The sequence below is a fragment of the Erpetoichthys calabaricus genome, chromosome 3 (assembly GCF_900747795.2).
Source record: "Erpetoichthys calabaricus chromosome 3, fErpCal1.3, whole genome shotgun sequence".
Lineage (NCBI taxonomy): Eukaryota > Metazoa > Chordata > Cladistia > Polypteriformes > Polypteridae > Erpetoichthys > Erpetoichthys calabaricus.
The window spans coordinates 11,616,050-11,639,555 of record NC_041396.2 but is presented as its reverse complement, the minus strand read 5'-3'; the positions used below and the strand labels follow the sequence as shown (position 1 = coordinate 11,639,555).

General features: G+C 40.8%; 1 protein-coding gene across 2 annotated transcripts in view; it reads left to right on the top strand.

Annotated features, from left to right (window-relative positions):
• Positions 1-21,398, top strand: part of LOC114647755 (mannose-binding protein A-like) — a 473,727-nt gene extending 452,329 nt beyond the window's left edge. For both annotated transcript variants that reach the window (XM_051924508.1, XM_051924507.1), the window contains exons 3-5: positions 1,233-1,331; positions 3,448-3,531; positions 20,864-21,398. In XM_051924508.1, the coding sequence (XP_051780468.1) occupies positions 1,233-1,331; positions 3,448-3,531; positions 20,864-21,246 (566 nt within the window). In that variant the 3' untranslated portion in view covers positions 21,247-21,398. The remainder of the gene's footprint in view (positions 1-1,232; positions 1,332-3,447; positions 3,532-20,863) is intronic.
• Positions 21,399-23,506: the final 2,108 nt, after the last annotated feature.

Genomic DNA, 23,506 nt, shown 5'->3' with positions numbered 1-23,506 from the left:
TTTTCCTTTGGTTATATTCTCAAATAAAAGTTATTTGATATTTGGACTAAAGTCTTCACACATTATACACTTCTCGTCCTTATTACTATAACATGAGAAGATTCTGCTTTAGGTATGTATTCAGCATTTTTTTGCATTTCACACATATCCTGTCATCCTACACTTACCCAGATCTTTGTAGACATGGAACACACATGACATGCATGTATTCCAAATAACAATATACTGTATTATTTACCCTCTACAACTCCAGGAAACTCACACGCAGAGAAGGAGCCTTGGCTTGAGCTGGGAGAATTTAGCTCTGTCAAGGTGGATATGATGGGACAGCAGGCTGCTTGCTGCTTGTGCTGATCGACACAGTTCCAAAACAAAAGACGCTGAAGGGAGAGGTGTGAAGGGATTTAAGTTGGACCGGGTTTACAAGTTTTCTTGTAGACTTCAGGAATTCAAGTGTTAACCTCCGTCCTATTGTTTCTCCTTTTTTCTCTCTCGAACTCTCCAGTGCCAGCCTGTACTTATACAGCAGATTTTCCAAGGAGTAGAAACTTTATTGCTGGCAGACACAAACACAAGTCTCTTTCAGATGCGATCCAGCCTCACAAATAACAGCTGACAAACTTGACGTATCGGCCCCAATCCCAGCTCAAAAGAACACAAAGTCTTCTTCATCAAGGGGGTAGAGTAGCTTGGTAGCAGCGGCTGGAGCAGAGGGAGTCTGGGCGCAGGAAGCCAATGAAGCAATTGAGAATGTTCGCACCTTCACATGCAGTTGCGTCTTGCCCCAATTACCTCATCAACTCCCTGTGGTTGGGCGAATGCACCCACGGAGACTGACACAGCCAAATGGATTATTACTAAAAACTAGCCATTCATTCAGAGCCAGGTACCCGCTATATCACACAGCACCACACTGGAACAGTGTCAGGTTTTTTTTATGTTGGCTGGTGTGCCAATCCTAATTTGGAGGACCTGCTTTAAGGCCTGAATGCAGAATAACATCATACCCAGGATGAAGCAATTGTAGGTTAAGGGCCCAACAGAGTAAAGTCACTTCTGGAGTTTACGAGATCTAATCCAACAACTTTCCAATTGCAGATCCTTTGCCTTCGAACCACCACACTGCTCTATGACAGAGTCTTTGAAAATTAAAAAAAGTAAAGTTTGCACGTCTATTTTTTTGGAGGATAAGGCCACAAGTGCTCAACTTACCCTCTGGAATCTTCTTGCAGGTTTACCCGGACCTAATGGACCGCCCGGTTTCCCTGGACTTCCAGGCCAAACAGGGATTAAGGGAGAAGTTGGATATCCTGGCTTTCCGGGAGTTCCAGGTAGGTAGTGAGGTAACCCAGGAAGTGTCTTGGGTATCCAATGTGGCTCAACTGATTAGACATACGTGAAATGATCTAACCATCTCTAAGTTGACTAACTGGACACCACAAATACAATCAAATACACTAAGTGGCTAGTTTATTAGGCCTTTAGAGCAACAGGAATTCACCTGGGCATGGATTCTACCAGATGCTGCCTGCGTCATTGATAAATGTCTTATGATGTGGAAATGCTTGTGTTGCACAGCAAATTGAATGGTTGCTGGAGTGTGCAATCCACTAAGAGCAGGTAAGACTCGTCGTCATATTTGGTCAGGATACACGCCTTGTGACACGGTCCAGCAGTCATGACGCCAGACTATGGAAGAGTCAACGTCTTCCATTGCTGCTCTACAGTTATGTGGCATTTTCAATGCATGCAATCACTGTGGTGGGCTGGCGCCCTGCCTGGGGTTTGTTTCCTGCCTTGCGCCCTGTGTTGGCTGGGATTGGCTCCAGCAGACCCCGTGACCCTGTAGTTAGGATACAGCGGGTTGGATAATGGATGGATGGATGGATGGATGGATGGATGGATGGATGGATGGATGGATGCAATCAAATAATAAAGCCAAAAATGGAAACCTACCTGTGTGGTGTCTGAGCACAGAACCCCAGAATGCAAATCTTAATTTTCTGATTGGTCTGAAAATTGGGATGGGAACTTTGTTTTTTATTTTTTTAATGTGTGATGCATCCTGGGTGTTTTCAGAAAAAGAGAGAATGCAAAAAACGAAAGTGAGCATCTCTGAGGTTTGAGAGCAATCAAAGTTTGCTTGTTTAAATAAAAAGTCTGCTGTCCGTGACTTGGGCATAAAGCCGTGAGAACCACCACCACCTCGGTGCAGAAAGATAGAACAATTTGCGTGATCCTAACCTGGCATATGATGAAGAAGGACGCACTGGTGGGCTCAGGAATCACAAAGGGACTGGTAGGCCAAGGAAGACCTGCACTGCTGATGACAGAAGAATCCTCACTATGGTCAAGGAAAAGCCCCCAAACACATGTCTGACAGATCAGAAACAGACTTCAGGGGGCCAATGTGTGTGTCAGTGACGAATATCAGCAGAAGACTTCATGAACAGAAACACAGAGGACACACAAATCACACAAACAGGATGACCAGGTTACAGTTTGGGAAGAAGGACTTCAAAGAGCCTGCAGAATTCTGGGAAAAGGTCTTGTGGACAGACGAGACAAAGATGAACCTCAGAGTGATGGTGAGAGCAAAGTGTGGTGATGACAAGGAACTGCCCGAGATCCAAAGCAGACCACCTCATCTGTTAAACATGGCGGTGCTAGGGGTGTTCTGGCTTGGGCATGTATGGCTGGCACAGTTCCTGGCACACTTCTCTCCATGGATGATGGAACTGCTGACAGCACAATGAATTCTGAGGTGTAGAGAAACATCTGATATGCTCAATATCCAGTAAAGACCTCCACACTCATTGATGGCACTTAATCCTTCAAAAAGATAATGAGCCAAACACACTGCTGATGACACACAGGAGTTTATCAAAGCTTAAAAATGGAAACTTCTTGAATGGCCAAGCCAGTCACCTGACATAAATCCAGTTGAGCAGGTCTTCCATATGCTGAAAAGAAAACTTAAGAGGACAAGCAGGAGCTGAAGATGGCTGCATTAGAGGCTTGGCAGAGCACCACCAGAGAAGACCCTGAGCACCTGGTGATGTCTGTGAATCACAGACTTCAACCAGTCATTGCATGCTGGGATATGCGACAAAGTCCTAAATATGACGACTCCTTTAATAGACCTGCTAATGCTGTGCCCAAACATTATGGTAACCTGAAATGGGGGGCATTATGATAAGACCGAAATGTCTGCAAATCCCCTTAAATGAAAGCCTGCAGTGTGCACTTTAATCACGATGTCTGAATTGTTTGATTTGTAATTTTAAACTGAGGAGCAGAGGGGGGAATCAAAGAAAAAAAACGTGTCTTTGTCCCACACATTTTAGAGGGCACTGTATCAGACTCCTTTACTCATCCTTCATTCCTTTGATTATGTTTTCTTGCCCACCCGCCTTTATGTCTTCTGTGTCTCTTTGTTTATTTCAGGACTACCGGCTGACATGAGCCTCCTGGCCAACCTGAAAGAAGAAATTCAGGCGTTGAAGTTCAGTATCTCTAATCTTGAGAAACGTGAGTATCACTTCTGTCCCCTCTCCTCCAGTTCTGCTTATGTGACAGCGATGTCCCTGTGCCATCAACCCACAGCACCCTTTGCTGTTGGAGCCTCTAGTAGTTCATACCTGAGATGAACCAATGGCAATGGGAGAGACAGAGTCACATGCTCAGTGGTCCATCAGTGCAATAAATCAGCAGAACCTTCTTAAAATCAACAGTAACATTCCAGGCGGTTAAAACATCTCAGCAGCAATGAGAGTCACCCATAGGAGGTGTGATGGAACCGGGGGTACCAGCGGGCCCCAAACACGAATACACACAGAGTCCTGGGTTCAAATAAACAGGTGTTTGTTACAAACAATACCTCCAAAAAGTAGAAAGAACAAGTTTTTTCTTTTCACAATCGCCTCTCCTCTCCTCTCCTCTCTCCACTACCCTGCCCTCCTCCAGTCGACTGTTGCCTTCCTTCCTCACAGCTCTGACTCCTGGATATGGGAGTGCGGTCCCTTTAATTAAGGACCTGGAAGTACTTCTGGTGCCAGGGTGGTTACCAGTTGGAAGAACGTCCGGGTCACATGGAAGGCCCATATAATAGGGAGTACATCTCCCTGTAGCGCCATCTTGCGACACCCACAGGCCTCGGCAGGGCTGCTCTGCTGGACTATATTTCTCAGCATTCCCTGCCGGTTCCCGAATGGGCACCGATATGGAGGGCTGCTACCATTTAGTGCTTTGGGGAGATTAACAGGCCTCGGAGACAGTTCTTCCCTGTCCTTCTCTTCTTTTCCCCCATCCAGGGAAGGTACTGAAACCACATCCGGTCATTGTGCCTGTCCATTTCCCCAGGGCCTCTCATCCGGGTAAGGAATCTCCTTCTCTGTCTAGGCTCTCTGTCCATCAGCCTTGGGAAGACCTGTTTGGGTATGGCCCCTTTCCCTTCTTTGGTCGAGATGATTGACTGACCTCCAGAAGCCTCCCGTCCGGGCATTCCTGGTGGGGATGCCTGTCCTACCCATGTGGCACTTAACAGAGGTTAAAAAATTTCAAAGTCAATGCAGTAGGAAGATAACATTCCCACACCTTGCACTGTCACCACACTTCCATCTTCAAGGTCCTCAGTGAAACATCAAGCAAAGACCCCAGCAACTTCTCATCCAGTTCTGTGACCTGTGACCAATAAGGGGTGCCACTGAGTCCCTAACCCCAGACACAAATCCAAGACCACAGTCACAGGCTCCTTCTTTTCAATAACACACTACAATTCCTCTCCTTGCACTACCTCCACTCCTCCCAGGTTGTCCTACTCCTCTCACAACTCCGACTCCTTGGATGAGATCGAGCGGCTTCCTTCATGCCAGACCCAGGAGAACACATGATTACATTTTCAAGTCAGTCAGATCCTCCTTAAAATGTGGGTGTCCTCTCCCCACAATTCCATCAGGACTACAACTCCCATGATGCCCTACTGGTCTACAAATTTGACCTCCACCAGAGGGATGCTGCCACTTTGTGTATAGTAGGGACGTGCGGTCAGGGGAGGCAGGTCACCTGTCATCATGAAAAGTAAAAAAATGAATAATGATAACTTAAAATAAATGTGTCCACTGCTCTGTGCTATACGTTTGTTTTCTGTATGATTCCAATAATTGTGATCATTTTTATAGTCAAAATTGCTGAATTGGCGTATTTCCTCTTCAAATACTGGGGGGAAACGTGAGGTGCGGCAGCAATGAGCCTCACCTCCCCTCGGACTGCGGTCTCCCTCACACTCAGGGCTGATGCCTGCAATTGGCACATGCCTGTCACTGTCTCTCTGTATGTTATGTGGCAGATGGCCGGGACCCATGCCCGGTCAGGACGCCCCTTTGACACTGGATCCGGGGGAGCAGCCATGGGATGCACACTGCGTCCCACCAGAACACTTGGTGGCAGCTCCTCTGGGTTGCACCGGGGCCAGTATTTTGGAACACCGGAGCTCATTCCTCTTGGGCTCAGTGGCCACCACCAGGGGGAATGCAGCCACACCCAGAGGGGCAGCCGGAAGTAGGTCAACGAGCACCTGCAGCACTTCTGGGTGGGCTATAAAAGGAGCCAACAGTCACTACTCAGGGCGCCAGAGTCGGGAGGAGGAGGACAAAGCTAACTTGGAGGAGTAAAGGAGAAAGAAGAGTGTTTTGTGGTGGTGTTTTGCTTTGTGCCTTTGTGTGTTTTGGGATTGTGTTAGGCCTGTGGGACACGGGGAAGACGTGCCCAACAGCTAAAGACAATAAATCATTTAGTTCATTTTTACTTGCCTCCATTGTCAGTCTGTGTCGGGTCAACACCTATAGAGCACCTTTTCCACAGTCGCCAATACAGTAATCCCTCGCTACTTCACGGTTCACTTTTTGCGGATTCACGACTTCGCGGATTTTATATGTAAGCATATCTAAATATATAACGCAGATTTTTCGCTGCTTTGTGGGTTTCTGCAGACAATGGGTCTTTTTACTTGCTTCCTCAGCTGGTTTGCCTAGTTGATTTCATACAAGAGATGCTACCCAATCAGAGCACGCAGTTAAGTTCCTGTGTGTTGCTGATTGGCTCAGCAACGGAGTGTTGCATTAACCAGGAAGTTATCTCACTCATTCTGCATTAACATGCTACTGCTGCAGGGGCCATGTCCAGGCACCAACAGAAGATGCAAATGATTGCAGAAAAGGTAAAAGTTTTGGATATGTTGAAGGAAGGGAACAGCTACACTGCTGCAGGACACCGATTCTTTTTATTTAAAAAGGAGGAAAAGCATATAAGATCTACGGCCGCAGTGTCCTTTAACCAGGGCGCAAAACGAGTTGCAAGTGGACGTGAAAAGGCAGTAGTCTGGATGGAATCTGCTTTAGGAATCTTTGCAACAAGGTCGACAACATCATGACCGCCTGCAAGCTGCTACGTGTACTTCGCCATACAGTAAGTGTAAACTTATCTACCGATTTCATATTGCTTAGCAGTTGTCCCTGTTATTAATAGAGTAAATGGTGGGTTGTAAACAATACAGGGAGGGTTTAAAACGTCCAAATACACGTTAAATAATTAAATAAATATAGTGTCCCTACTTCGCGGAAATTCAGTTATCGCAGTCGGCCTTGGAACCTATCTCCCGCGATAAGTGAGGGATTACTGTATAATGTTAGCAGACACGTTTATTAAATACCCTGACTTTCCACAGTTTGGCTGATATCTTTAACGAATGTGTGTGACATATTTAGTCTTGCTGACCGGGACACAAAACCGCAGTGAAAAGGCACAAGGTGAGTGAGGCAGACAGTACCGTGTCGCCCTGAAGGGGGCGCATGTGAGCCCAACAGGTGCTCGTTGCTGCTGTTCTTCTGCGCAGAGGTGCCAATAAGTCAGCGACATCAGAAAGTCAAGTGCACTGCAGCAGCCCATTTGTTTTTATTTTTTGTTCTGACTGGCTGCCAAAATGGAAGATTATGATTTTTAAAACTAAAGGAAAATAAGGAGGACTTTTACAAGAAAGTGAGGGAGATTTTCGTGGAGAAGGAAAGGTGTATAGACTTCATTTACAAATTAAGTTAAAGACCATAAACGGTTTTAGATGTTATAAAAAATGGATGACTAAGAAAAACAATTCCAATATTTAAAAACTAAATTTTGTCTTTTGTTTTTCTTGTTGTCCTTTTGTTGAACAGTCTGTATTAAAATTGATTAAAGTATCAGAATTAAAAGCTTTTAAAAACAAAAAATATTTCAATTAAGGTCAAAATTAAAATCCTTTTTTTTTGTACACCACTCTATACTTTCATTTGGATTGAATGAGTATTAATTGTGGAATTGCAATGGCAAATTTAGAACACACTGAGGGTGAAGAGCAAATGCGCTCTCTCCACTCCCTCACCGCTATAAATGTAACGTTCTTTCTTAGCCAAATTTGAACCTTACCCGTGTGTGTGTAAAGAATGCTGATGAGATATGAAACATAACTAGTAGTCAATGTGCCAACTGAATAGTCAATAAGCTACTCTATTGGGTTCATATATTTGTAAATCTGACTCTGAAGGAGTCTGTGCCTCACCAATGACGAACCTCACCACACGTCACTGGTGTATAGGGGAATTATATGACCCCAAGAGGCAGTCCTTCCCTGCCCTTCCATTGTACATTCCTTATGGCCCCACGTCCACCCACCTTCCTGTTCGGGATACTAATCCATCCACCCTGGCACCTACACACTGTATTACCTCCTTAACGTCTCCACACTAATGAACGCCTTTCTATTCCAGTCATCGATCTTTCTCTTCTCCAACCACAAGTGAATCAGTATGTCTGAATCTAGGACTATGGCTTCAGTATTCCAGGGGCCTCATTTATAGAACTTCTCATGGATTCAAGTATGAAAATATGCAGAAACCAAAAAAATGCTAGAAAATGCATACAATAAAAAATTTGATTTATAAAACCAATTTTATGCAGTTCATAAATCACAATCACCTTGTAAATGTGCATACGTGAACACGCCATATATAGAAGATGTTTACCAACTTCATACATATGCAATCACAATGCTGCTGAACTTCATTGGCTGGTAGAGCAGCTTTTCTCCTGATGCATCGAGGCACCACCGCCTTCATTTAAGGAGTTCTGCAGTGTGCTCCGCATCTACAGTGCATCCAGAAAGTATTCACAGCGCATCACTTTTTCCACATTTTGTTATGTTACAGCCTTATTCCAAAATGGATTCAATTCATTTTTTCCTCAGAATTCTACACACAACACCCCATAATGACAACGTGAAAAAAGTTTACTTGAGGTTTTTGAAAATTTATTAAAAATAAAAAAACTGAGAAATCCCATGTCCATAAGTATTCACAGCAAAGATATATTATGTCATACTGTTAAAGAAGCTTCCTGTTCATGAAAAATGATTAAAGAAAAATCATTTGCAAAAGACTCATAAACTAAAAGGTAAAAAATAAAATATAACAAAAAAAGATTTTATTTTCTTTAGTTATAAATACACTAATAAGCAAAAAACGAATTTTTCTTTAACCACAATTTCTGTGGTTAATTGTGACTAAATAAAATCATGGGGTGCGCATAAATTAATTAATTCAATCAATTAATAAAATAGCTACTTTCATCATAAAATAACAACATTATAATTCCCCACCATGCTAAACAAGCTTCAAAAATTGTTTGAATCAATTAATTTATGTGCGCCCCATGATTTTATTCAGTCACACATACCCACAAAAATTGTGGTTAAAGAACAAATAATTTTTTGCTTTTTAGTGCATTTATAACTAAAGTAAATAAAATTGTTTTACTTAAAAAAAAAATTATATATTTTTACAAGAATAATAATACCAAATAGAACAAAGAATAATAGAAAATAGGAATGATTGTAAAGTCTGGATATATATATACTATACTAATAAAAGGCAAAGCCCTCACTGACTGACTGACTCACTCACTCACTCATCACTAATTCTCCAACTTCCCGTGTAGGTAGAAGGCTGAAATTTGGCAGGCTCATTCCTTACAGCTTAAAGTTAGGCAGGTTTCATTTCGAAATTCTACGTGTAATGGTCATAACTGGAACCTGTTTTTTGTCCATATACTCTAATGGAGGAGGCGGAGTCACGTATCGCGTCATCACGTATTACGCCTCCTACGTAATCACGTGAACTGAAAACAAGGAAGAGATTTACAGCACGAGTCAAACGCAGGAACGAAGGTAAATGACGTTAATTGTTGAGTGTCTTTTAACACTGTGTAATTGTTGAGTGTCTTTTAATACTGTGTAAGCATACATATTAACACATGTGCAATTAAACATGTGCATTTACGGAGTGATTTCTCAGGCTTAAAAGCTCGTTTTTTATTAAAAAGGTAAATGCAAACTGTTTTCATTCTGAAGGGCACAAACCACGTTAGATTTCAGCCGTTAAACGCGCAAAAATGTCGGTACACCAGATAAATAAGCGCAACATATTATCAGTTGTATTGTATGCTTACAATACATATAGAAATGTGTTAATCGTTAACTAATATTATGGGATGGTGTTTTTCGACTCGCGCCTTGATTTAAACGATTGCATGTCTTGGTGGGTTTGCGTAGCTTATTGTCAATATCTTTACACCTCTTTTTAAAACTTAATTTAAAAAGGTTTTCTTTACTTCTTAATTAAAATTTAAAAGCAATACTTCACCGCTGCGAAGCCCCTCTAGCGCTGACGTCTGAGGTTCGATTACCGTAAGAGAGTGCAGTGAGTGTGTACGCCTGATGAGCCAAGAATAAGGGGGAAAGACATGTCGCATACTCTTTGCATTATTTGACAGTAAACTATTTTCAACCATTCTATGATCTGCTTCTCACAACTGAAGGCACCGTGGGTGATGTTACCTCACTTGCTGGCCAACCATAAGCGTTACCTGGTAGGTAACCACCCACTCACTTCACTCCCTTATGGGAATCGAACCTCGGACATCAGCGCTAGAGGCGAAGCCCCTAAAATTGTGCCACGGCGTGTGGTTCATTTATTTGACAACATGTAGATCGGGGTAATTACATTCAAGGCATTCGTAGTCTGATTCACAATCTGATTGTATGGGTGGTTACCTACCAGGTAACTCTTATGGTTAGCCAGCAAGTCAGCTCGAAGTGGTCACTCAAGTGAAGGCAGCTTCACAAAAAAACAGATCCTTAACAAACTGTTATTGGTATATTTTCCCTCAATTTAAAAAGGTTTTCTTTTCTTCTTAATAAAAATTTAAAAGCAGTACTTCGCCGGTGCGAAGCACATGGATTGAGCGACTGACGCATACAGACATATTCATGAGTGCAGGTACTTCGGAAAGAAAGCACAGTGTAAACCTAAAGTTTAAATTAAGTTCATAGACCTACAAAAGGTTGCCATTGATTTGAGGCAAGATTGCTTTTCTCCTGTACAACTATACGTTGCATTCTCAAGAGTGTGCTTGCACATCTTGGTCATATTACAACCGGAGTGCTGAACTGACAATGTGGTATACAAACAGAACTATAACAATCGTAATAAACGAACAAAAAAAAAAAAGCGAAGAACCCTTGGATTTAATAAAAAGACTCCTTCCTTGGCGAAGCAACGAAAAAGGAAGACCTTATATGGCGTTCGTTTATAAAACAGAGGAAAAGCTGTGTTAAGGCTGCTTCACAAAAAAACAGATCCTTAACAAACTGTTAATGGTATATTTTCCCTTAATTTAAAAAGCTTTTCTTCTTAATAAAAATTTAAAAGCAGCACTTCGCGGGGATTTAGATATATATATATATATATATATATATATATATATATATATATAGATGTATATAGAGATATAGATATATAGATATACATATATAGATATAGATATAGATATATATAGATATAGATAGATATATATATATATATATATATATATATATATATATATGTATGTATGTCTATATATATATGTAAGCTTATAAGTACTGCCTTACTTCTCTTTAAGAAAGGAAGATGTAATGATACTTGATTTAAACGATTCCATGTCTTGGTGAGTTTGCGTAGCTTATTGTCAATATCTTTACACCTGTTTTTAAGACTTATTGACTTGAAACGGGCTTTCACGAAAAAAGTTAGGGCTTTGCTACAGGATACACCCTCCACAAGTTAAGCAAGTAAATATAAAGGTATATATTTCTGTTTTATTTAAACCTTTTAAGTTCGTATGCATAGCCCCATTTGGCTGTTTTAGTTTTTTTTTTTCTTTCTTCAGTAATATTGAATCTCCTTAAAGAAAAAGAACATATGCATTTTACTTTTTTTGTATCTCTTTAGTAATATTTTAGTGTAAAAGGATAACCAGTATTTAAACCTTTTATGTTACTTTATAAATTTATTTTACACAATGTTGAAAAATTAATAAGAAAGCTACATATTTTGGCAGCTGCTGCTTTAATTTTCAATGAAATGAAAAAAGCTCTCCAAGAGAAAACCTCAATGAAGAAGAAACAGTTTGCACTATCTAAAAAGGAGAAACCCTCATTTATAAAGGTTTGCTGCAGATGGCTTAACTGAAAATAAATTAATAGTTCCTATGTGTATAATACATATTTATCTATTTTACTTATGCCTTTATTCCAGCAACTTGCAACATCTGAGGTACAATTTGTTACATTACGTTTGTTTTTTGCAGCACAGGCAGGTGAAGTGGCTTCCTCAGGGTCACACAGTGGTGTCAGTACCAGGATTTGAACTGACAAGCTCCGGGTTTGCTGAAATATTACTGAAGAAAGAAAAAAAACGAAAATGGGCAAATAGGGCTATGCATACAAATGTCCATCCATCCATTATCCAACCCGCTATATCCTAAATACAGGAGCCAATCCCTGCCAACACAGGGCACAAGGCAGGAATCAAACCCCGGGCAAGGTGCCAGCCCACCGCAGGGTGCACACACCTACACACATACACACATTAGGGACAATTTAGAATCGCCAATGCACCTAACCTGCATGTATTTGGACTGTGGGAGGAAACCGGAGTACCCGGAGGAAACCCAGACACGGGGAGAACATTCATACTCCACGCAGGGAAGCGAACCTGGGTCTCCTAACTGGCACCTTTCACTGCGCCACCATGCCGCCCGCATACAAACTTAAAAGGTTTAAATAAAAGAGAAATATATACCTTTATTTTTACTTCCTTAACTCGTGGAGGGTGTATCCTGTAGCAAAGCCCTAAGTTTTTTCATGAAAGCCCCTTTCAGTCAATAAGCCTTAAAAACAGGTGTAAAGCTAAACTTGCAGTACCGCTATTCAATTACACTTGCCTAATGCCTCTCCTAAGGGGAGATACTGTGAGATCTGGACATCCGTCAAAGCACCAATCACAGGCCCGATTAGAAAGCGGGAAGCTGTGATTTGTCGACTCCCTACCATGTAACAATCACAGCCCGTGTTACAACACACTATGTATGTATGTATATATGTATATATGAAGAGGATGGATGGATGGATGGATGGATGTATATGTGTGTGTTTATGTATGTATGTATATGTATGTGTATATATATGTTGATATGTGTATATATATATATATATATATATATATATATATATATATATATATATATATATATATATATATATATATATATGTATATATATGTGGATGTGTATATGTATATATACCCTAAGTTCTTGTCTATAAGCCGCGGCTTATCTAAGGAAAAAAGTTGTGAAAATGAAAAAATAGAATATCGGCTTATACATAAGTCCGGCTTATACAGTAATCCCTCCTCCATTGCGGGGGTTGCATTCCAGAGCCACCCGCGAAATAAGAAAATCTGCGAAGTAGAAACCATATGTTTATATGGTTATTTTTATATTGTCATGCCTGGTTCACAGATTTGCGCAGAAACACAGGAGGTTGTAGAGAGACAGGAACGTTATTCAAACACTGCAAACAAACATTTGTCTCTTTTTCAAAAGTTTAAACTGTGCTCCATGACAAGACAGAGATGACAGTTCAGTCTCACAATAGAGGCTTGGATGAGGCTCAATTTTCTTCAGTTGAACAGATCCAAAACAGAAGCCATCTTAGTTGGTACATCACATCATCTTCGCTCTTCTGCCATCACCAGTATTACTTTCTCTGGCCAAAATATTCCTCTTTCCACATCTGTTACTAATTTGGGTGTTAGAATGGACTCCCAACTTACTTTTGACACCCACATCAAATATCTCTGTAAGTCATCTTTTTACCATCTCAAGAACATCGCCAAACTACGCCCATTACTCACCCTGGCAGATGCAGAGAAGCTCGTCCATGCCTTTGTCTCTTCCAGGCTGGATTACTGTAATGCACTCCTCATTGGGATTCCTGGCAAGAGTATCCAGAGACTCCAGGATATTCAGAACAGCGCTGCCAGGATCCTGATGAGGGTGCGAAAGTATGATCACATCACCCCAATCCTGAAAACCCTTCACTGGCTCCCTGTTTCATTCAGAATAGAGTACAAGGTCTCCCTTCTTACCACATCAGTGCATTTATGGACATGCCCCTCTTTATCTACAGGAACTCCTTACCCCCCATAACTCCTTACGTTCCCTTCGCTCTGTACTCACTAACACTCTTCAAGTCCCCAGAACTAAGCTCAGCAGCATGGGTGACAGGGCGTTTTCATCGGTGGCGCCGAGGCTGTGGAATGCCCTCCCTGATTACCTGAGAGCCCCACAGTCGACTGAGGCCTTTAAGCGAAACCTAAAAACTCATCTTTTTAGAAAGTCATTTTGTTAAAGTATTTTATAGACTCTTCTGTTCTTTTTTTTATTTTATTATTCTATTTTTACTCTGTAGCACTTTGGGATTGCTAAAATATAAAGTGCAATATAAATAAAATTTATTATTATTATTATTATTATTATTATTATCACAATTAAAAGAATGCAAACATATCTTCCTCTTCAAAGGAAACAGAGAGGAAAGCAAACAAATCAATAGGGCTATTTGGCTTATAAGTATGTGAAGCACCGCTGCACAAAGCTGTTGAAGGCGGCAGCTCACACCCCCTCCGTCAGGAGCAGGGAGAGAGAGAGAGAGAGAAAAACAAAACAGTGAAAAATCAATACGTGCCCTTCGAGCTTTTAAGTATGCGAAGCACCGTGCAGCATGTCGCTTCAGGAAGCAGCTGCACACAGAAGGTAGCAACGTGAAGATAATCTTTCAGCATTTTTAGACAAGCGTCCGTATCGTCTAGGTGTGCGAACAGCCCCCCTGCTCACACCCCCTACATCAGGATCAGAGAAAGTCAGCGCAAGAGAGAGAAAGAAAAGTAAGTTGGGTAGCTTCTCAGCCATCTGCCAATAGCGTCCCTTGTATGAAATCAACTGGGCAAACCAACTGAGGAAGCATGTACCAGAAATTAAAAGACCCATTGTCCTCAGAAATCCGCGAACCAGCAAAAAATCTGCAATATATATTTAAATATGCTTACATATAAAATCCGCGATAGAGTGAAGCCACGAAAGGCGAAGCGCGATATAGCGAGGGATTACTGTATATTAAACACAAAATCATCCAGGTATTGTTAAGCAAAATTAAACCACTAAAGTGCAAAACACACCTTCATTCTTACCAGAAAAAGGTTTTATAATTAATTTTTTACCCATTTAAGGTTCATAATAGAACAACCATATCTAAAATAGATATTTACAGTAAAAATAAACATATACAGTATATATCTACATTTTACTTAGGCATGTGAATATGGCAGCCTTTTGAATAGGAACAGTTTGGTGTTATTAAAGATATTAAAAGATACAAAAGCAAATAAAACAGTCCATAGCGGTTTCAGTTGATAATGAGTGGAGCTGAACAAAGATGGGACGATGAACAGACAGATGAGCCGGGATAACAAGAAGATCTGCCTGTCTTTGCCAGGTTGAGCTGGAGATGGTGTTCCTTCATCCAGGTTGTAATTGGAGTGAGACAGGCAGAGATCCTAGCAGACACCATGCGGTCTGTGTTATTGTGATATTTCCCTCTACTTATCTTTTAACTGTTTTCTTCAGGGATAAGTGTACTCATCAGGTTCGTGACCAGGTTGCCCTACTGCCACACCTTAAGATTAACACACACACAAATAGATATACGCATATACACAGAACCTCAACAGTGCCCTATAAATGACACACACATAGCTGGTTAATCTCTAGCACTTTTAACCACACAAGTGCCCTATAAATAATACAACTTGTCAATTTTTTGGCACTTTAAGAGACTTATTTATTGTCGGCACAAACAACATACAATATTTAAAGACATCTCAGACGTAAGTATTACTTCAGTATCTAGGAATATATTGAGACATACAAAGACTCAACATCCTTGGCTATAGGCCATTTATTAACCCAGAATGCCTTACTTTACATACTGTTCCCTACTATTGGGTGGAGCTCACATCCTCAGCCCTTAATAAACCTTGCAACATGGAGCGTATGGCAAACTTCCAGCTCCTCCAGGTGCTCTTAAAAATATCTACTTTATTACTTCAATCACTCTAGACATGAAGACAAAGCATAGAAATTTAAAAGCAGCATGGTATTTATTAAATGATTTTATTTAACTAGACTCCTCTGTCTGTTTGGTTGTCTGGGTCAGATCTTGCAACAGATTTTAAACCCATTTTTGGCAAAGCGAATGTCTTCAAATTTTGTATACGTGTTTAGTATCGATGACAATACAATAATACATCAAAACCAATTCAATTACGTAACAAATTTCACTGTCATTTATGGTTATGCGATTCCAATTAACACACACAAACAACAAGACGGAGAGAGAATATAGTGAGATATAGGAACATACAAGTGAGGGACGCATCGGATTGCCCCCACTTGCCTCTTCCAGTGAGTGGAGTTGGTAAATATGCGGGCCGACTTTACTTGTTTACTCTTGTTTCACAGCGACCAAGCGCTACTATAAGTGTCTGAACAGAAAAATAGAGACCAAAATATAATTTTTTTTAGTATTCAAATAATTCTGAAAAGATATATTATGTCATACTGTTAAAGAAGCTTCCTGTTCATGAAAAATGATTAAAGAAAAATCATTTGCAAAAGACTCATAAACTAAAAGGTAAAAAAATAAAATATATAACAAAAAAAGATTTTATTTTCTTTAGTTATAAATGCACTAAATGCACTTACTACAACCGCCGCTGTGGTGTAACAGTATCAGTTGCGGATTGGGACTCAGAAGGTCACAAGTTCAATCCTACATGACTCCCTTTTGTGAATTTCCCATTGGGATTAATAAAGTATCTATCTATCTCTCTATCTAATAAGCAAAAAACGAATTTTTCTTTAACCACAATTTCTGTTCTTAATTGTGACTAAATAAAATCATGGGGTACACATAAATTAATTAATTCAATTAATTAATAAAATAGCTACTTTCATCATAAAATAACAACATTATAATTCCCCACCATGCTAAACAAGTTTCAAAAATTGTTTGAATCAATTAATTTATGTGCGCCCCACGATTTTATTTAGTCACACATACCCACAAAAATTGTGGTTAAAGAAAAAATAATTTTTTGCTTTTTAGTGCATTTATAACTAAAGTAAATAAAATTGTTTTACTTAAAAAAAAAATTATATATTTTTACAAGAATAATTGTAAGAGCCATTTTCCTTGTTCTATAAGATTCATGAATGTTTATTAGATGACAATGCATAAATAATGGGAGGTTCCTATAACCCCCGTAAATAGAATCGTATTGGTATATTCTTACCATTTCTAACAGCTTGGAGTAAATATTATTCTTCAGTTAGTTAATGATAGCCTTGCCTTGTATAAGGTGTAGAGGCACACGGTTTTTAACCGTGATCGCACATCACCGTGCCTGGGCACTTGCCTATGTGCCAACGGGCTTACAAGCCTTTTGAGTGTGTGAAGCAAATATGCACTTAACAGCACTTAATTTATGTGTTGTAGCGTACGTAAAGCGTACAGAAGAAGAAGCTAAGAACCTTTAAGTAGAGAAAAAGAAATTAAGAACCTTTAAGTAGAGAAGAAGAAACGTGACCGCACGTAACAGTGCTCGATGGCCTACAGGCTCTTTGAATGTGAGAAATAACAAGTAAAGAAAACTTGTTTACTGAAGTACCGCATTGTATGCTAAGGCGTACAGAAGAAGAAATTAAGAACCTTTAAGTATAGAAATAATTAAAGTCTTTCAAGAAAAGCTAAGTTTAAAGAAGATACATTTTTCCCTTTTTTTTTTGCCTTTTATTCTATGTGTGTAACTATTTTTTCTTTTATTCTTGTGTGGATTATTTGCTTTTAACTTTCACTAAATACCTTTAAAACGAACTCTTGGACTCTGAGAATTCTTTTGACATGCGTCTTACCCGTGCCTGATGACACCTTATACTTCAGCGGCTACAATAATAATACCAAATAGAACAAAGAATAATAGAAAATAGGAATGATTGTAAAGTCTGGATATATATATACAGTGATCCCTCGCTATATCGCGCTTCGTCTTTCGCGGCTTCACTCCATCGCGGATTTTAAATGTAAGCATATGTGAATATATATCGCGGATTTTTCACTGCTTCGCGGATGTCTGCGGTCTACAGTACGTGTGCTTCCTCAGTTGATTTGCCCATTTGAATTCAAACAAGGGACGCATTTGAATTCAAACAAGGGACGCTATTGGCGGATGGCTGAGAAGCTACCCAATCAGAGCACGCAGTTAAGTTCCTGTGTGCTGCTGATTGGCTCAGCAACGGAGTGCTTCATTAACCAGGAAGTCTCATCTTACTCATTCAACATTAATGCACGTTACTGCTAATGCTTCAGGATTGCAGAAAAGGTAAAAGTTTTGGATATGTTGAAGGAAGGAAACAGCTACACCGCTGCAGGACACCATTACGGCATCAATGAGTCCACGATTCTTTTTATTTAAAAAGGAGGAAAAGCATATAAGATCTACGGCCACAGTGTCCTTTAACCAGGGCGCAAAACGAGTTGTAAGTGGACGTGATAAGGCAGTAGTCTGGATGAAATCTGCTTTAGGGATTTGGATTGAAGAGTGCTGGAAGAAGAACAACGGCGGTGCTAAACAGTCGCCTGAAGAGGCTCCTTTAGAAGAGCTGTAACGCTATCCTTTGTTGTGCAGTAAAATTAAACTCATCGTTATCGGACAAGTCGTCGTGTCATTGTTGGTGAGTAACCATAATTAATTATTTACGTACAGTACTTATTACATGTACATAGTTTAGTGTCGCTGTACACACATTTCACTGTATACAATTTTTCTTGCATTGTACGTATTTATTGCTGGTGGCCTGTCTGTTGTAATGGCTGTAACGTATTGATATCGGAGACGCTCGATATCTTTAAAATAATATTTAGGTTTTACTGTATGTAAACTGTGTTTACATACATAATTTCAATGAATCTTACCTAATATCTAAGAGAATACAAAGGGTTTATGCTGTATAACTGTGCGTGAAATGTTTATAATAGTGTGGGAGAGTTTATAAGGGCTTAAAATATATAAAAATAACCATATGAACATATGGTTTCTACTTCGCGGATTTTCTTATTTCGCGGGTGGCTCTGGAACGCAACCTCCGCGATGGAGGAGGGATTACTGTATATATATATATATATATATATATATATATATATATATATATATATAGTCTTTAGAAAAAGCTTATGAAAAAATAAAGACGTCAAGGATGAATTTCAATGGTATTCCACCTGATCCTGTTACATCTGGATCACCGCAATGCACATGTAAGAATGCTGTTCATTGATTTCAGCTCAGCATTCAATACTATCATTCCCAGGCAGCTGATCAGTAAGCTGGATCTGCTCGGACTCAACACCTCCACCTGCAACTGGATTCTGGACTTTCTCACTGAAAGACCTCAAACAGTACAGATTGGGAATATAAGATCTAACACCATCACACTGAGCACAGGTGCCCCCCAGGGTTGTGTGCTGAGCCCGTTACTTTTCATGCTGTTGACCCATGATTGCACCTCCAACTCTGACACAAACCACATTATCAAGTTCGCCGATGACACTACAGTAGTGGGACTCATTGAGAATGACGATGATGCGGCGTACAGAGAAGAGGTAGAACGGTTGGCACTTTGGTGTAAAGACAATAATCTGTCTCTTAATGTTGAAAAGACAAAAGAGTTGATTGTTGACTTCAGGAAGACAAAGGCTGTCCATCTTCCACTCAACATTGATGGCGTCACAGTAGAGAGAGTGAAGAGCACCAAGTTCCTAGGTGTTCATATCACAGAGGACCTGTCCTGGACCAAAAACACCAACTATCTTACAAAAAGAGCCCAGCAGCGTCTTTACTTCCTGCGACGACTGAAGAAGGTGCACCTCCCTAAACCCATACTTACCACCTTCTACAGAGGCACCACAGAGAGCGTTCTGACCAGCTGTATTACAGTCTGGTATGGAAACTGCCATGCCTCCGACCGCAAAGCCCTTCAGAGGATTGTGCGGACTGCTGAGTGCATCATTGGCAGCTCTCTACCCAGTCTGCAGGAGATCTACACCTCACGCTGCCTTCATAAAGCCACTAGCATCATGGCTGACCCCCACCACCCCTCCCACCAACTGTTTACTCCTCTTCCATCTGGAAGACGACTCTGCAGCATCAGGAGCAGGTCTGCGAGATTGTGCAATTGTTTCTTTCCCCAAGCAGTCCGGCTCCTGAACACCATGCTGCCCTCCTCCACACTGGACTCTTTACTCCACACACTCTCTGGATTACATAATACTACTTAATACTGTATATGTTTTTTAGTTATATATATATATATATATATATATATATATATCTTGTGTACTGCACCTTTTGACTCTGGAGGACAATATTTTGTCCCACTATGTACTGTAAGTATATTGTTAGGATGACAATAAAGCTCTACTTGACTTGACTTGACTTGAATATCCCAGGGTGGCATTGATCTTGCACTCGAAGTTGTTCATGAGATGCTTTGCTGACAATCAGACAGAAACGGCTGCACTTTGCTGGCCCCCTTTCCTGACGTTGTTCTGTTTTCCTCTTCTGTCGCTCTGTTCTCTTCGTGTAGTTCATTATATTTATTTTAAAATGGTATGGGAGTTTTGCAAGATGTGATTGCAACATGCACCTGATTGGCTGGCTGTCAATATGATGAATGAATTTGCTCAAACTCGTTTTTGATGTTTTACCAATCTCCTTTCTCAAGATGTAATTTCTAATCCCACGCAACCTCCTTTTGTTTGCAGAAACCATAGCGTGTCCACCTTTCCCCAAGCTGTAAACCAGTTTAGTTCTGGTGCTCTTCCCTTCTCAGGCAATAAAATCATCGATACGGCTTGAGGCATCTGCTACATTCCTGCTCAGATCAAACAAATGGTACCGTGATTCATGAAAACAGATTGCTTTTGATGTTAACTGCCCATGCAAGTGTCCTGTATTTAAGTTCTGTATCTGTTGTTCTGTCTTGAGCAAAATGTTATGAAAATATAGAGGAAAATTTATAGATTTTGCACACCATAACAGGGTCCTCTGGAGGGAATGATGGGTACAGCAACGTATCACTAGCATATGAGAAACTATTGCACTGGATGATAGGACCTGGTGAGGAGGCCAACCTCAGGATGACCATAGGCTGAACTCTTGTATCTTGCTGTCTAGTTTACTATTCACTTCAAATCAAGCCATGTCTGGTACAGATTTTTGCAGACAAATTAATTTGCATCCAATAACAGTGTCCTTGCAATTTGATCTTCTATTTTCATAGGTATTCCATTTATCTACTGGAGCAAACACGAACAGAAGAGATTTGGCACCAAAAACGACCAGCTAACTTTTGACCAGGGTGTGAATCTCTGTAAGGAAGCCGGTGGAGAAATTGCAATGCCAGCAAATGCAGAAGAGAATGTGGCCTTAATGGAGCTCGTGAAGTTGGCTGGAGAAACGTACCTCGGCCTGAATGACATAAGAACAGAAGGCACATTTGAAGACGTCAGTGGAACTCCTGTGACATTCACTAACTGGAAGTCAGGGAGGCCCAGTAATCGTGGAGGCCATGAGGACTGCTCTGTAATAACAGCTGATGGGACTTGGAATGACGTTCAGTGTAGCCAGAGTCACGCCATAATTTGTCAGTTTAAGAGATATTAGGCACGGCCGATGGATAACCTTTTATTGCAATGCTCTTTTACTTTTTTGCCCGTGCAATATGTCATAACTTCTGAAAGAGCTAATTCTGGTCATTTAATGTTAATGTAAAATTCACATAAGTATCTGCTTAACTGGGCGGCACGGTGGCGCAGTGGGTAGCGCTGCTGCCTCGCAGTTGGGAGACCTGGGGACCTGGGTTTGCTTCCCGGGTCCTCCCTGCGTGGAGTTTGCATGTTCTCCCTGTGTCTGTGTGGGTTTCCTCCGGGAGCTCCGGTTTCCTCCCACAGTCCAAAGACATGCAGGTTAGGTGGATTGGCAATTCTAAATTGGCCCGTTTGTGTGTGTCCTGCGGTGGATTGGCACCCTGCCCGGGATTGGTTCCTGCCTTGTGCCCTGTGTTTCCTGGGATTGGCTCCAGCAGACCCCCATGACCCTGTGTTCAGATTCAGCGGGTTGGGAAATGGATGGATGGATGGATCTGCTTAACTAGAATATAATGCTAATTTTACAGAGCTACATGCCGTGGCCTCCATAATGTTTGGGACCAAGACACATTTTAACTTGATTTACCGCTCTGCTCCATGGTTTATGTGGAATGGAATTTAAAATCTATTGCTAGCTTCTGTATGAAAATCTGCATGTTCTCTGTGTGGCTAGGTATTATTATAACAGATAAATAAGCGTGCTTACATAGAGTAGGGTTGCCAGTGTGGAATGCAGTCTTTGGCTACTTCCCGGCTTGTCTCAGCAGTGTCTGGTTATTGTCCAATTAAGATGCCAAACGTATGACAAGTTTTCTGATAAGCTTAATTAAAAATATAAGAAAAGATTAGAATTTCTGCTTTCCGTTGTAATCAAAAAATTGTGTAAGAATGTTCTATGACCTTTGGATGAAACTGAGCTTATTTTTTTCTAACCGTTCTTTGAAGATCTCTGTTATAAAAATATAACTCACCGCCCCTATGATGGGGCTTTTGCACTTAGGCTCTGTAGGCTAGGACCCTCTGCTCATCAAGAATGGCAAAGAATAAAAGAACTCTGTTTATTTGAATTGGTGTCTGCCTGCTGTTGTCTCGACTTTTCGTCCACATTTACAATTACAAAATAAAACAATTTAGACAGAATGAAAGTGCACATTACAGACACTCGTATAAGGGCAGACATTTTGGTCACACATCACCTTTTCTACATGGTCCTCCATTTCAGGGCATCATAATGTTTGGGACACAGCAATGGAAGGTCTGTTAAAACCATTGTCATATTTTGTTCTTTGTTGCATATCCGTCACATGCAATGCCTGCTTCAAGTCTGCAATTCACAGAAATCAGCAGATGCTGAGTGTCTTCTTTGCTGATGCTCTGCTAAGCCTCTAATGCAGCCATCTTCAGCTCCTGCTTGTTTGGGTGGGCTTGTCCCCTTAAGTTTTCTCTTCAGCATATGGATGGTCTGCTCAATTGGATTTAAATTAGGTGACTGGCTTGGTCATTCAAGAATTTACTATTTTTTAGCTTTGATAAACTCCTGGTTGCCTCAGCAGTGTGTTTGGCTCGTTATCTTGTGGGAGGATGAAGTGTTGTCCAGTGAGATTGGAGGCCTTGACTGGACCTTGAGCACATGAGATGTTTCTACACACCTCAAAATTCATTGTGCCATCAGCAGTTCCATCATCAGTGAAGAGAAGTGTTCCAGGACCTGTATAGATGGTCTACCCTTCATCTCACTCTAGTTGGAAGAATTAACACTGTCAAGATGAAAATCCTTCCTAAGCTTTTTTTTCTCTTTCAAAACATTCCAATATACATCAATAAATCATTTTTTAAGAAGTTAGATTCAATCATAACCTAATTTATTTGGAATTCAAAACATCCACATATCCAAAGGGTGACCCTACAAAGACCTAAGGCAGAAAGTGGCATGGCACTACCTAACCCTAATCAATGACTTTGTTAAATGGTGCAACTCAGACCACCTACACCTGAACACCAGCAAAACCAAGAAGCTGGTGGTGGATTTTAGGAGGCCCAGACCCCTCATGGACCCTGTGATCATCAGAGGTGACTGTGTGCAGATGGTGCAGACCTATAAATACCTGGGAGTGCAGCTGGATGATAAATTAGACTGGACTGCCAATACTGATGCGCTGTGCAAGAAAGGACAAAGCCGGTTATACTTCCTTAGAAGACTGGCATCCTTCAACATCTGCAATAAGATGCTGCAGATGTTCTATCAGACAGTTGTGGCGAGCACCCTCTTCTACGTA